Source organism: Taudactylus pleione, unplaced genomic scaffold (genome assembly GCF_031769625.1).
Source record: "Taudactylus pleione unplaced genomic scaffold, aTauple2 ptg000041l, whole genome shotgun sequence".
Taxonomy (NCBI): domain Eukaryota; kingdom Metazoa; phylum Chordata; class Amphibia; order Anura; family Myobatrachidae; genus Taudactylus; species Taudactylus pleione.
In genome coordinates, this window is record NW_028284443.1 from 56,938,106 (window position 1) to 56,954,656 (window position 16,551).

Genomic DNA, 16,551 nt, shown 5'->3' on the forward strand with positions numbered 1-16,551 from the left:
TGTTTATATTTTTACTGTTTTCATTTGTATATTTTCAGTTGGCTGAATTCACTATTTCTTATTGGTCACAAACGTAAGCTTGAAGAAAATGATATGTATAATGTGGTCCCGGAGGACAGCTCAGAGAAACTCGGAGAGGAGCTTCAATGGTAAGGAACTTCTCATAACTGTTCTTCCCAACATGTTAATATTTACATGTCTCTCTTTTTGTTTAATACTGAGTAATTGTATAGAATTCACCAGGACAAAAACTGTGTATTAAATATAGTTTTCTTCTTCCTCCATATGGGACACAGGCTCTATGCTGGGTATAGGTTGGTGGAAAGGAGTCTGGACACCACACAGGCTCCCCCTTCCCCCTATATTCCACCCCCAGCCATAGGCCACTTCAGTTTTTTTCGTTGGTGCCTAAGTCAGGCAGAGTGTAAGCTGTGCTTCCAGCTTTTTATTTTTTATTTTTCTTTTGATTATGCAGCGATAGGCGTCTGCAAGGACGCCCACGCTGCTGCTCCATCACCCCAGTGTTGGAGGCCGCGGTGCTGGCGACTGGGCTAGGGTCCTCGACCGGAGCTCTAGTTTCAATGAGATCTCCAAGCCGCAGTCGGTGCAGCAGGGGGTAAGGCTAGTCCGGCTCTCTGTTTACAGGGAGCCACGTGATCGCGGCTGATCACCGCCTGTATGGAAGACACCGGTGATGCGGGCAGGGTGGACCTAGGTTGTTTCCACATCCCCTCTAGACCACCAGGGCAGCGGGGCACTAAGATGGCCAATACCCTGGGGTCCATGTCTGAAGGGGGAGGTAGGCTTTCCCTGCTGGTCCTCCCCCACCCCTTGACATTTTTCCTCCTAAGAGGAAGTTTGGTCTAGGGTTACTCCTCTCTACTCTCCTCACAGACCCTGGGCAGCCATTTTTTAGTGTCTGCAGTTCAGCTGATCTTTGGAGAATGCAGGCTCCCGGTCTCCCTGTATTCCTCACCCTCAGTGGTCAGGTTATACATATTGCCCCTGCCTCCCCTGTTGGGGCTGGTTTGTTGAGTGTTTATTGCCTAATATTGCATTGAATGTTCTGTATGTTTGACTGTTTAATTTATTTTGCATAGTCAGTCTCTGCATAGCTTCACTTATTTGTATATCTGTGGTGCATTTTACAGTCAGACTCTGCTCTAACCTTTTCTGAACATATTAGTTCTTTCTCTGGTGTGTGGGCTTCTCCTTGGATTTCTGTACTATGTCTTCCAGGGGTAAAGCTTCCATGGAGGGGGGTGCTTCTAAGCTGAGTAATTGTAAGGCTTGTGCTGCTGTGGTTTCTTCACAGGTTCCGGACCATGATGGTCTCTGTGTATGCTGTTTTACTACTTCACAGCAGGAGGCCCTCTCAGCTGTGTCTGCTAGCAGGAACCTGCTTGGATTTTATCACTATCCCAGGTAATACTACAAGTAGTGGATAGACTCTCAGCTCCTTCAGGTGTGGCCCAGGGTTCTAATAAGATGCCATCCCTGTTGCTGCTTGCCACTGTGGAACCTTCTTGGATGAGGTCCTTTACGCAGTCAGTTCAGGGATTACCACAATTGTCTGAGTCCTTTAAACAGATTCTGGACAGGGAGTGCGCTCCTAAGTGTAGGCCTGCTAAGAGGGACAGCTTTGCACCATTGTCTGATATTAAATCTGACTCTTATGTTCCCTCCGATCAGGATGAAGATCTCTTTCTGATCGAGAATTTTGTTCTATTCCAGAGGATTCCCAGCCTCAAGTAGACGTAGTTTCCTTGATTAAGGCAGTTAAATGTGTTTTACTAATCAAGGATGGGGAACCGGCCCCTGTATCCAATGCTCCAGTGTTTAAACGACAAGAGAAGGCAGTGTCAGGCTTTTCTTCATCAGCTCATCTTGAGGATCTTTTGGCGGAAGCTTGGTCTCATCCTAATAAGCATTTTCCAGTTTCCAAGGGCATTACTACTTTTTATTCTCTGCTGGCTGACAATTGGGCTAGATGGGAGTCCCTGGACATCCAGGATGCCTAATTGCATGTTCCTATCCATCTCAGTCATCAGCGATTCCTCAGGTTTGCGGTCCAGGAGGATAATTTCCAGTTTCAGGCTTTGCCATTTGTACTTTCCATGGCTTCTCGTGTGTTCACGAAGATCACGGTGGTCTTGGCAGCAGGGGATTTCAAATTTTTCCCTATCTGGACGACTTGCTTCTCCTGGCCCAGTCCATGGAGATTCTCAGGCAGCACATCCGGGTCACAGTGGATCTTCTCCAGGCTCACGGATGGGTCATCAATTGGAAGAAATTCTCTCTGGCTCCCTCTCAAGAAATGGGGCATTTGGGGGCCTTGCTGAACTCCAGGGTTTAGCGGGTGTTCCTCCCGGCAGACAAGGTTCAGAAACTTGCAGTCCAGGATTCGTTCATTTCTGCAGCACTGCCGGGTGTCAATTCATTCTTGCATGCAGAAGCTGGGCTCTCTAGTCTCCATCTTCGACATGGTTGAGTATGCCCAATGGAAAAAATGCTATCTTCAGATCAAGTCCCAGATGATTTTTTTTTCTCAGGAAATACGTCATTCCCTGTTGTGGTGGCTCCAGGAGTCTCATCTGCTCAGGGGACGTCCCTCTTGGGTTTAGGACTGGGTCCGCCTCACCACCGACGCAAGTCTTCGAGGGTAGGGGGAAGTTTCCTGTCAGCTGACCTTTCAGGTTTTGTGGTCTGATTGGAGGGTCTGTTGCCGATTAACATTCTGGAACTCTGAGCGGTTTACAGAGATTTTTGTCAGGCCTTGCCTCTCCTTCGGGGTTGCCCAGTGCAGGTACAGTCATGGCTGTCACCTACATAAATTATAACACAAGAAAACAGAATATACCTGGCGCCAATCTAATTAAAAACTTAGAATTAAAAAGCAATCAATTAAGAGTTGCTGAATCTGCAGCTCTCTAAGTGGGAGATCTACTCAGAACCTCCTGTCCTTATAGGTAAAATAGAAAAAAAGAGAGAGAGAGATGAAATTAGCAATATTAAATATATATTTCTTAATAAAAAAAATAGCATAAAATTATACTATTATTATTACAATTAACATATAAGAGTAGCCAGCCAGAAATATTACAATCCAATAGTTAATTATTAATCTCCATCAAGTTAAATATACCACACACACAAATTTATAAAAGAAACTCCAAAGGAGTCAGTATATATATAGACCTATTGCATCTAAGGAATAGTTTAATACTAAATAAAAAAATTATTATAATAATGGATGACTCTTAATCTCAGAGAAAATAATGCCTATTCAGCACAAGCCATAGTTGGAATGTAACAAAGCAATAGTATTCACTTAAATTTTCAATTATAAAGATACTCTTGTAGCGATATATATTGCTTTTTGCTCTGACGTAGATTGATACACAGTTTGTCTCCTGCTGTTTGATCTAGTACAGACCCGTTCTCCGTGTGAAATGATTCAACTGCTTCACCTGTGTAGCAGCTTAAAGCACTTTGTAGATTCTTATGGCAATGTGATGTTGTTTTTTCGTTTTTAGCTTAAATAAGCATAATGTTCATATATAAAGAGCAGTTAGCAGTCTCTTTTATAAATATGTAGACAGCTATAAATTTGTAAACTTGCCAAAGATACTCTTTTTTTTTTTTTTTTAAGTCACCTGCAATATGCAGTTTTAATAAATGTCCCTCATGGCCATGTGGTAAAAAAAAAAATAATATTAAAAAAGTATTCTTTTACCGGGATGTTGAGCCCGCAATTTTCAAAGATCCACCAGACGATTAGTCCGCTCCCAGCATCTGTGACTCTATTGCTCGTCTCTAGGGGCTAAAGTCCTCTGTTCCCTCTGAGCATGTAGACGGCAGATATGGATCAGTATCTGCCGGTGTCACCTGGCAGCTGGACGATGAGCCTGCTAATATGTGCTTCAGGCTAGTGCTCATCTCTAGGGGTTGGGGGGATAGCAATTCCCTCTAAGTGTGTGGCGTGTGGCCAGTTGATATGGATATGTGTCAGCCGGCGTCACTTGGGTAGAACGCGTTTCTCCGCCTACAAATTTGGCAGCTTCCTCAGTCAGCATATCCCCGCATTAAGCGGGACCCTCCTTTCAACTGTCTGTCAGAATTAGCGCATGTGCAGCTTTGCTCTTTGGTCAGTACTCGTTTTCATCTCGCTCCATATACCATAGTGTGGATTTTATAGAGACTAATATGTAACTTTACATTTTTAGCTTTCTATAGCTCTCTGCTATGTCTTGGAGCAGTAGCCTATTATTTCTTATAAAGGCTAATTATATAGTTTTTTTCTGATTTATTACCTTCCAAACATATCCATTGAGCATGTGACCATATAATAAACATATTAAAAAACAATTTTTATGATGTTTATATTAAAATTACATATAACAAAAAAATAGCAAAAAAATAATAAAAAAAGGGATATATATAAAATTCTTAATAGTAATAAATAAGAACAACAAAAAACTATAATCTATAATTGTAATGTAAACATATAGCAAGATGTATGTCTAACTCTATTTAGAGAGTCCTATAACCCTATCCCTAATGCAAAGGGAATAAGATTACAGTATGTTATAAGTTAAATATAGAATAGCATCTTAGTTAGTAATGAAAATAACTCAATATTACACTACCTTGTGTATATATTAGATATAGCATTGTCTAGACTAGAGACTACCAGAGTAGTATATTGCATAATATGATCTTCCAAAGTTAATTATATCGGATGCATACATATAACTAATAATGTGTACATCTACCCATGTGAACAAAGTGGAGGAGGATGAAAAAATTGGAAGAGGATGAGAAATGGAAGAAGGGGAAAAACGGAATAGGGAGGGGAGTATGTATGTTGAGGAAAAGGGGGAAGGAGAAGGTCCTTAACTTTCTATATAATCTCCCAATGAAGACTGCATAGTCCAAAGGGTCCTTTGATCCTAACCAGTCCTTGCGGGGGAATAATATATCTAGTATAGAGTCTAATAAACATTATTGAGTTAAGTGGTGTCATTAAGACCTTCTGGGAGCAAAGGCCCTGATTCAGAGCCGGACGCTCTAACCAGAGCGCTCGCTCTGAATCAGGGCCCACCTCCATAATTATGGAGCGTCCTCCCGGACGCTCGTATAGCTGTGGGTCACCACCCACAGCATATACAAGTGTGCAGGTTGATGGTCGCGATGGTCTTGACCATCGTGACCATCGCCACTGCGAGCCGAAGCCTGCGGTTGAGTTTCTCAACCGCAAGGCCCGGAGTGATTTTGGCTCTATCAGAGCCAAAATCACTCCCACTGACATCACTAGTGATGTCAGTGGGGCCGGCTTCTGACGGTAGGCGTTCCCTTCCCGTCTGGGAGGCACGCCCACCAAAGGGGGCGTGCTGTCAATCAACATCGACAGCACGCCCCCTTTGATCAGACACAACGAGCGAAGGAAAGTCCTTCGCTCGTCGCGTCTTGCGCATGCGCACGACGGAGCTCCCTCCGTCGTGCGCATGCGCAGTGCACACCATCGACCCACTTGCGAGCGGACAGCCGCTCGCGAGTGGGTCTGAATCAGGCCCAAAGTTTCAAGTTGGTATATCCAGAAGGCTTCTCTTTTGCAGAGCCAACTGAATCTATCTCTTACTGTAGATTTGATTTGCCTACATAAATTATCAGGGAAGCACTCACAGTCGCGCAGCCATGAGGGAAGTCAGTCGCATTCTCCGGTGGGTGGAGAGGCATCTTCCATCTGTGTCGGCAGTTTACATTCTGGGAGTGCAAAATTGGGAAGCGGATTTCCTAAGCCGTCAGGACGTTCATTTGGGTGAACGGGCCCTACATCCGGACGTCTTTCAACTCCTGGTTCTTCGGTGGGGTTTGCCAGACATCGACATGATGGCGTCCCGGCACAATCATCCAGCTCCGAGGTACTGCTCTCGCACCAGAGATCCGGAGGCCTTTCTGGTGGACGCTTTGGCAGTCCAGTGGACTTTCCCACTGCTGTACATCTTCCCTCCAATCTCTCTGATTCCTCGGCTTCTCCGCAAATTGAAGTGAGAGCTCTTTCAACCTGGTCAGTGGGAACTTTGCTGGCAGTACGACAGTGGTGCTTCTGCGGAGCAGCTGTGTAGGGCGGCCACGTGGTCCTCTGCCAATACAGTCCTGAAGTTCTTTTCCTTTGATACCTTCACCACACCTGATGTGGCTTTTGGGCAAAGGGTTCTCAGCGCAGCCCAGGAGCGTCTCCTCCCTTAGGGGAATAGTTTTGGGACATCCCAGCGTAAAGCCTGTGTCCCTTATGGAGGAAGAATAAGACATTACCTGTTAAATCCTTTTCTTTGATTCCATAGGGGACACTCGGCTCCCACCCTAATGCACCTGGCTTGTGGAGCTTGCTTTGCTTTCAGTTCTCCTGGTCACATGTCGTGTGTGTTCTGACCTGAATGTGTGACGGTCTTCCGTCTTCTCCTTCTTGTTCCTTGTTCCTTGTCCTTAACTGGAGTGGCCTATGGCTGGGGGTGGGATATAGGGAGAAGGGGAAGCCTGGGCTGTGTCTAACAAGGTTAACTGTGTGGTGCCCAGACTCCTTTCCACTAACCTATACCCAGCGTAAAGCCTGTGTCCCTTATGTAATTGAAGAAAAGGATTTAACAGGTAAACACATAAATCTACTTATTTTATCATTTGGTAATTTCATGTAATTTACCTAACATTTTATTTTTGCCTTTTGATGATCAGTCTTCACTGTGTTTAATGTTCTATTTCCTGATTTATTTTTTTCAGAATCATGTATAAATACATTGATTGACTTTGGGCTGAGCCCACAGTTTTTAGCTGGATATTGTTTTGACTAATACAGCAAATTTTGGAACAAATTAACACAGTTTTAAAAATAAATATATTTATAAAATTTGTGTTCTCTAGAAGCATGTGGATTTTAATAAAAAAAAACTGCAGTTCTGTTTTTCTGATCATATTGATGTGGTTATAAATAATAAAAGTTCTCATAAAATGGGGGTGTAAATAAAAGGTATCAGAGAGCTTTATTACGCATTTTATATCTTGTCTTTATGATATTTATTAACAGGTATGTGTCTGTAGTTATGCAAGTGAGTTTACTTTACCTTTAAATAGTGCTGCAAAATATGTTACTTCTTTATAGATTAAAAACATTAATACAATTTGAATAGTTATAAGATAAAGTAAATCTTCCACTGTTTAGTTTTTTTTATGAAATAAAATTAAATAATTAGTAAAAACATTTTTTCATTTATCAAGCTTGCTTTGTCTTACAGACTTTTTTTAAATGTTGTTTGTTGTTGTTCTTTTTTTTTTTATTCTTCTTCTTCTTCTTCTTATTATTATTATGATGATGATGTTGGTTTGAATACTTTAAATAACATGAGATGTAATAAACTACCATATCTTTTACACTCATTTTGTTGTTTAAATTAAAAAATTACAGTAAAAAATATTACAACACCTAAAATTGTTACCTATATTATTAGATGTCATTAGGTTGCTGTTGTAGTGATTTTTGTTTGAAGGCTCTATTTTAAATATGGGGCTCCCATTTCCCTCATAGAGTTCTAATTAAGAAGACTGGGCAGATTGTAATAACTAGCTGAGAAAATAACTACATAACTGATATTTTCAGTTTAATGTCTGGAGACTACTGTCCAGGAAGTTATGATTTTTAGTGTTTTGTAAAGGAAATATGACAACTGCCTCATAATCCCAATAAAGGCCCTGAGGCACAACTGTACGCTATTGTACTTCCTCTATTACTTCTTAACAATTATGGAGCCACAATCTGAACTTGTTTCCATAGTTAGACTGTTATCACAGAACCATATTTCCTTCATCAGGAAACTTGGGAGAAGATTATTACTAAGCACTGCAGAGTTGAGGGAAAAATGTGATTCATCAAGCAGTATTCATAAATACATTTGACTTTTGTTTCCATCTTGTGCAGTTAGAAATATATCTGCTGCCCGTAAATGTATGTACATTTCACATGTATGTCTGCATTTTATCTTCCTGCTTATCAGCTAATTAATTAGCAGATAAGGAATTGTCACACCCTTGCTGACTGGCTCTACTGAATACTGGAAAAGTTATTATGTTCCAGTAACACTAATCTAGTTCCTTGCATTTGCGTTGTTTAACCAGTGTCCTCAAGGAAGGGCTGTGGCTTCTAGCAACTCAGCAGCTCAATTAACTTTGACTCTGACAGATGCTTACAGTGGGTACACACTAATCGATGTGTACCCAGCACGATCTCGCTAACGACGGGACCCGACGGGGTCCCGGCATCAGCAAGTGTATACACACTTGCTGATGCAGAGAGCGACGGTGGGGGCCATGCTGGTCCGACGGACGATGTTGCTGACGACGCGCGGGAGTGTGCATTGTCAGCAACTAAGCCGGTTTACACTTGCCGATGTGGACAATATGTCATCCGATCCGCCGTATCAGACGACATATTGCCTATTGTGTACCTATCTTTAGAGTAATGAGACTTTGGCAATCAGCCACTGCATATAAAAATGTTTTACAATAATCACATGAATATATTGATATATGTGTAGTATTTGTTTTAGATGTAGATTCATGTTTGCTAACATTTGTCTAAATAAATATTTTTCTTCTTACTCCACTAGGGGACACAGGGATCACTCTGGGTATAGCCTGGAGAGGAGAGACACGACACCAAATAGTTACTTATTTTCTTCCCAGCAGCCCCCAGGCTCCCTCTCCACTATACCCCGCCCCCAGCCACAGGGCAGCCAGTTTTAGTTTGGTGCCGAGCAGGAGCGGGCACCATTTTGTAGGGGCTGCTTTTAAGTGTCCCCCTGTTACTTTAATCTATTGGATTTTCTTTATTTTATTCTTTTGCAGAGCGGGCATCTTATAGGATGCCATCACTGCCACTCCAACGACCCCAGCGCCGGACTGGATTGGTGACTTTTGCTGTCGGACTCTGGTAGAGACAGCAAATCACCGCTCCCGTAGCCCGCAGCCGGACACGGACAGGTAAGAGTGGCTCCCTGCTTTACACTGCCAGTGTGGAGACCACCATCGGTGTTGGTAGTGTTGGCTTAGGGGGTCCCTGCTCCACATACTAGAACACCAGGACATGAGGGAATAGGACATCGCTAGCTGAGGTGATTACCATGGCCCTGGGGTCCACAACAGAGGGGAAGACAGGCTCTTCCTGTTAGCCCCTCCCCCTCCCTTGGGTGCATTTGCTCACAGCAGACAGCCAGTTCCAGGGTGTTTTCTCTCTCATACCATGAAGACCTAGGAGCTCTCCAAACAAGTCAGGGACAAAGTTGTTGAGAAGTACAAATCTGGGTTGGGTTATAAAAAAATATCCAAATCTTTGATGATCCCCCTGAGCACCATCAAATCCATCATCATCAAATGGAAAGAACATGGTACCACAACAAACCTGTCAAGAGAGGGCCGCCCACCAAAACTCACAGACTGTGCACGGTATCAGAGAGGCAGCACAGAGGATACAGGAGGGTATCAGAGAGGCAGCACAGAGACCAAAGGCAACTCTGAAGGAGCTGCAGAGCTCCACAGCAGAGACTGGTGTATATCTGTACATGTGACCAGGGGCTGGCTGGCAACTTTCAGCCTGGGGGGCAAACACAAGTCAGTGGCCCCGGCTTTTCTTTCAGCATATTGTGAAGCATTTAGCAGCTAGGCCTCGAAAAGGGTAATGCCTGAAAGCACCATCACCGGAAAACCCCGCCCTCACCCTCCCACTGGCGTTACTGGATAAACAATCAGGGGGAGGGAAGGGACGCGGCAATGCAGCATTTATATATACACACACGTGCAATATTGGAGATAAGAAATAATTATCGAGACTACGAACTGATAATTAATAAAAATGCTGCTTTGGGGCCCCATATTAATGTATATTTAAATACAAACATTATATATATCCCTCACACAGCTCCCCCCCCGCAGCTCGCGCCCCTCACTCAGATCTTTCCCCTCATATAGCTCTCCCCTCCTCACACAGATCCCACCCTCTTATAGCTCTCCCTTCCTCACACACAGTCCACACACACACAGGACCACATAGCTCTCTCCACTTACTCATATCCCCCCATACAACTCTCTGCCCACTCACTCAGCTCCCCCGATCACACACACACAGCCTCCACCTCTCAGAAACCCCCCCACACACAGCTCTCCCTAATCACTAAGATCACCTCACACACATACAGTGCTGCATCCATACAGATCCCCACCACACAAAGGTCTTCCCCCTTTCTCAGAACCCCCTCACATAAACCCTCTCCCTACTCACTCAGTTCCCCCCCACCCCTCACACGGCGCTTTACCCACATATAGATTCCCCCGCCCCTAACACAGAACACATGGGGGGAGTTCACCTGCTGAGTCTGCATTACATTGAGATCAGTGCCTCGGCGGTATGGGCGTGGCGGGAGCAGCGAGTGCCACTCCGCTCATACACCACCCTGAAAGCACTGATCTCTCAATTTAATGCAGGCCCAGTAGGTGGTTCCCTAATCAACCGGCAACCCGTCCGTGCCCTCCCTTCTTCTCGCAGATAGCCTGCAGTCAGCAGCACATACCTCCGGGGGCTGGAGCAATGGAGGCTCCCTCTTCCATTGTATCCGGTAGTTCTGCCCCTAACCGCACTGCCTGGCCTTACATGAGCAGAGAGAACAGCCTCCAGGCAGCTTTAGGATTCGGAACACTTTGTAAATGCCGTGGCCAGCACTTGTGGTGTGGTGCAGCCCCGGACCATTCCAGTAGTTTCCCCAGTGCCTGTCTGTGTCTGCCGGCACCTTCTTTACTTGCACTGCTGTAGTCTGACCTTGACAGCCGGGAGGCAGGCATAGGAACCTCCTCGGGCTGTCACTGATATCTTCTTACAGAGCACAGTGGCGGCTCCTAGTGCTGGACAATTGTACGATGGCACCCTGCACCCCGCCTCAGCCCGCCACTGCATGTGACCACAATAAGCCGTACACTCCATAGAGCTGGGCTTTATGGAAGAGTGGCCAGAAAAAAGCCATTACTTAGTGATAAAAATAAGAAGACACGATTTGAGTTTGCCAAAAGGCATGTGGGCGACTCCCCAAATGTATGGAGGAAGGTGCTCTGGTCAGAGGAGACAAAAATTTTACTTTTCGGCCACCAAGGAAAACGCTATGTCTGGCGCAAACCCAACACATCCCATCACCCCAAGAACACCATCCCCACAGTGAAACGTGGTGGCAGCATCATGCTGTGAGGTTGTTTTTCAGCAGCAGGGACTGGGAAACTGATTCGAGTTGAGGGAAAGATGGATGGTGCTAAGGGCCTTATTCAGAGCGGAACGCTCTGACCAGAGCGCTCGCTCTGAATCAGGGCCCTCCTCCCTAAAAATGGAGCGGCCTCATGGAAGCTCGCATAGCTGTGGGTTACCACCCACAGCTATAGCGAGCGTCCATGATGATGGTCACGATGGTCAAGACCATCGCGACCATCGGGCTTGCGACGAGACCCTGCGGTAGGGTCTCGATGACCGCAAGCCCTGGAGTGATTTTGGCTCTATCAGAGCCAAAATCACTCCCACTGACATCACTAGTGATGTCAGTGGGGCCGGACCCACACGGTAGGCGTTCCCATGGGAGTGCCTCTGTCTGGCAGCCAAGCCCCTGGCACGCCCACCAAAGGGGGCGTGCGGTCATTCACCATCGACAGCACGCCCCCTTTGGTGCGAGACCCAGAGCGACGTATTCCTCGTCGCTCGCCGGGTCTCGCGCATGCGCACGACGGAGCTCCCTCCGTTGTGCGCATGCGCATTTGGGCACCATCGACCCACTTGCGAGCGTCCTTCGCTCGCGAGCGGGTCCGAATCAGGCCCTAAATACAGGGATATTCTTGAGCAAAACCTGTTGCAGTCTGCCTGTGATTTGAGACTGGGACGGAGGTTCACCTTCCAGCAGGACAATGACCCAAAGCATTATGCTAAAGCAACACTCGAGTGGTTTAAGGGGAAATATTTAAATGTGTTGGAATGGCCTAGTTAAAGCCCAAATCTCAATCCAAATGAGAATCTGTGGTCAGACTTGAAGATTGCTGTTCACAAGCGGAAACCATCCAACATGAAGGAGCTGGAACACTTTTGCCTTGAGGAATGGGCAAAAATCCCAGGGGCAAGATGTGGCAAGCTTATAGAGACTTATCCAAAGCGACTTGCAGCTGTAATTGCCACAAAAGGTGGCTCGACAAAGTACTGACTTTAGGGGGGTGAATAAATATGCACGCTGAAGGTTTCTGTTATGTTGTCCTAAATGTTGTTTGATTCACAATATAAGAAAAACACAACTTCACAGTTGTAGGCATGTTCTGTGAATGAAGTGATGCACACCTTCAAACAATCCATTTTAATTCCAGGTTGTGAGGCAACAAAACATGAAAAATGCAAAGGGGTTGAATACATTTGCAAGGCACTGTATACCTCACTATAGCTGGTCTGGTTATACATTTAACTCCTTCCTGCTCTGTTGGAGCTGGTTTGTTGATAACTATTGCCTATTGGTTCTTTGCTTGAATATTATGTGTGCATGTTTAGTGAAGTACAATTCAATACTATAATTTATATCATAATGTATATATATAAAATATATTTGACAAATTGCTGTCCTTCACACATTATAGTGAATGTTAAAAAAGGTGTCTGCGCTAATTCCAATACAAAATAATGAAAGACTGTATGATAATTATAAAAATGTAGTAAACATATATTTGTTAAACATGCATAAGAGAACTGCAGTTCAAACTAAAAACATATACATACATTAAGCATTGATACACAGTGTAAATGTGCCTCCAAACATATTGACAAATAACTAACACAATATTGCTGTTACAGAACTAAACACAATTGGGTAAATTTACTAAGATTCGAGATGTCCCGATTTTCAAAGTGATTTATCTCTCTGGAATTCACCAAAATTCAGGTGATTTAATCCCTTTTCTTTTACCAAATTTACCAACAGGCGATTTGAGGCTAAACGAGTTGCCGATGGTGAAGCAGAACGAGATATCTCTCCCGAGTAACTCGTTGTGCAGGAGATTACCCACCTGAGATTGCAGTGTAATCAGCGGCGGCTAACATTAGCGGCCGCTCATTGGCTGGGACCCACGTGGGCTTAGCCAATGAGCGGCTCCTCCATGTGGGTCCCAGTCAATGAGCGGCCGCTAATGTTAGCCGCCAGCCTGGAACTGAAGTCTGGTTATGGGTGGAGAAAATGGATACCTGTATACTGCGACTCCGTGAGGTGTCATAACCAATTATACTGCTTTTGCCATTTTCTCCACCCATAACCAATTTTACTGCTTTCAGTCACTACACATGGTAGACTGGACATTGCTATATACACCTCTATTACCTAGTTGCGAGTCGCTGGAGCGACGTTAAACTAAGGACATTGTCACATTTATTCCCCTGGCATGGTCGGGAGTCGCTGGAGCAGTGCCACCATAAGGAGACGCCAGAACGTGGATCTATTGTGAGCAACTTAACATAGAAGCTGGAGCTCTGTGATCCAGAACATGACACAGGATTGTGCAATAGTCAGGTTGATTCCTGGTTTTCTTATGATACGGAGTTAACGCATTGTGGTCATACAATATACGCATGAGCTTTTGCATTGGACATGCGGCTCATTCCTCAAAGATCTTGTATGGTGACTATACATCAATATATTGTTTCACACCTAAAGCCTTTCTTTTCCTTATGTATATGTGATCAACTCCATTTAAGGTATATAGAGGGGATTGAGTATTCCACTGGTCTAAAATACTCTATTGAGGCGTTTCATAGACACATTGGGCCAAATTTAATAGGCTGTCAGTTTTGGTAAATTGCGAGTTTTGTGCTAAACCTGCAATTTTTCACAACTCTCCAATGTAATAGGGTGTCAGTTCACTAAAACTCGCATTTTTCAGAGTTACTAAAAATCCCCATTTTCAAACTCACATCCAGATTTTTTAACATTGAAAACAATCAACTCGCCCAATGCAATAGGATGTCTGTTTTAGACTCGCAAAATAAAGATAACCAAGAGTCCCCAAATAATAGACCTGCTTCAGGATAGCCAGTATATCCTGAGCAGGTCAGATTAACACAGAAACATGCACATATCCATGTAAAAAAAATGATGTGCAGTCCCCCCCCCAAAGCCTCACCAGCCCCAGGCTTTCTAAAGCCTGTCCTGGTTCTAAAAATACAGAGGACAAAATGCATAGGGGTCCTCTGTATATTAAGAACCAGCACAGGGCTTTGCAGAGCCGGTCCTGGTTATGGAAAAACAGGGGACAAAACGAGTAGGGATCCCTTGAAAATTCCAAAACTAGCAGCAAGCTCTTTCTAGCAGGGGGGTAATGCCACAGCCAGGGAAAACCTTTCACCAGTTTCCCCAGCCAAAGCATTACCCCTGACCACTAGTCAGCCCAGGCCGGGAATATCTGGGGTGTTGGGGACCCCCCAATAAAGGGGTCACCCTCTCAGGGTACCCCAGGCCTAGACTGATATCCTGGGGCTATCCCCGACACCCTAGGGCGGTGGGTACCGGGTTGATAGTGTAATTGTGTATAGTGTAAATTAAAGGGTTAAATAATGTCTTTAGTTGTGGAACTACATGTACCAGCAAGCCCCCCCCGCATGCTGGTATTTGTAGAACCACATATACCAGCATGCGGGGCATTACGGGCCTGCTGGCACTTGTAGTTCCACAACTAAAGAAATACGTAAAAAAAACACAAACATACGCCGTGATAGTAAAACTTTAATAAAACACACTTGCACACTCGCACATACATACCTAGGATCCGAAGTAATCCATAGGGGTACCTGAAAAAAAATATCCATACTCACCTCTCCTATGCGTAGATTGCGTCCTCTTGTCCAAGTAAGCATCCAAAGGGTTAAAATAACAACCCGGGAAAACCCATACCATGCCGGACTGAGTAATGGTATGTGTGTGTACACATACCTTTACTCCACGTAAATGACTGGGGCACGTGTGCCCCGTCATTGAAGGAGCCGCCAGCCAATGAGCGGGCATCTCCGTCAGAGCAGCTCACTGATTGGCTGAATGCGGTCAGCCTGTCTTCCCCATAGGATCAGAAGATAGTGGAAAATATTCCGTGCGCCCTAAAGCAACCCGTGGTTGAAGGTAAAAAAGTGTCACTCACACTCCACCAGAAATATATTGAAAAAATATTACCAACAATAATCCTCAGGCGCTTAAAGATAAACTAGACCTAAAAAAAAAACCAGAAGAAATTTCATAGTGCAATACATTTTAGATCTCTTTTATATCACAATGACCCCCTTCTTTTTTCAGACTCGTACCATTAGGGATGGTCTACTATAAAAAGTAGACAGAACAGCATGTATTAAAACTTGTAGTTCTCTTCCGAATAAATGGTTTTCCTTTTTCTTTTAATAAATACAATCAGATGAATTGGTCTACCCAATCAGTAGACAACAAAGCATAAGTCCGAAATCTCAGGCGTCCCCGGTAGTTGTTAGATGGACCAACTGGGAAGTGTCCAAAAAAGTCCTCACTCAGCTCCTCCACCAACGCGTTTCGATACTATTGTATCTTTTTCAAGGTATGAGGAGACATGTCGGAAGGCTTTGCATGTCTCCTCATACCTTGAAAAAGATACAATAGTATCGAAACGCGTTGGTGGAGGAGCTGAGTGAGGACTTTTTTGGACACTTCCCAGTTGGTCCGTCTAACAACTACCGGGGACGCCTGAGATTTCGGACTTATGCTTTGTTGTCTACTGATTGGGTAGACCAATTCATCTGATTGTGTTTATTAAAAGAAAAAGGAAAACCATTTATTCGGAAGAGAACTACAAGTTTTAATACATGCTGTTCTGTCTACTTTTTATAGTAGACCATCCCTAATGGTACGAGTCTGAAAAAAGAAGGGGGTCATTGTGATATAAAAGAGATCTAAAATGTATTGCACTATGACATTTCTTCTGTTTTTTTTTTTAGGTCTAGTTTATCTTTAAGCGCCTGAGGATTATTGTTGGTAATATTTTTTTAATGTCTTCCCCATAGACCTCAATGGGGAGATTTCTCCATTGAAGGCTATAATGGGAACCGCTACATCATAACCACAAGGTTAATTGAGTTAACCTTGTGGCTACGTCATTGATACAATGTCGCTTACTCAGTACAGGAGTGGCAGATTCTTGCCAGCGATGGCATAGCTCAGAGCAGGCCATTTAGACCAGACAGCGCTAGGTCCTGTCTAGTTGTATCTCTGCTTTGACCATGTAGAAGCGCTGATAAAGGTACTGTATATCTGCACTTTTAAGCAGTAACGGTCCAGAGCCCAGGTTCTTAAGTATCAGCTGAGAGTGTGACAACTGAATCCACTTGTTTTATGTAACTTGAGGGACTTCCTAGCAGAGACATGGACTCACCTTAGTAGGTGGTTCCATGCATCTAGGCACTTTGCTTCAACGTAGGAGATTCTCCCTCTGGTT

The 16,551-nt window shown here is 44.3% G+C and overlaps 1 protein-coding gene across 4 annotated transcripts in view; it reads left to right on the forward strand.

Annotated features, from left to right (window-relative positions):
- The window catches only part of ABCC4 (ATP binding cassette subfamily C member 4 (PEL blood group)), a 392,497-nt gene that overhangs the window by 69,995 nt on the left and 305,951 nt on the right, over positions 1 to 16,551 (forward strand). For all 4 annotated transcript variants that reach the window (XM_088458987.1, XM_088458994.1, XM_088458999.1 and 1 more), the window contains exon 2: positions 39 to 149. In XM_088458987.1, coding sequence (XP_088315113.1) covers positions 39 to 149 — 111 coding nt within the window. The remainder of the gene's footprint in view (positions 1 to 38; positions 150 to 16,551) is intronic.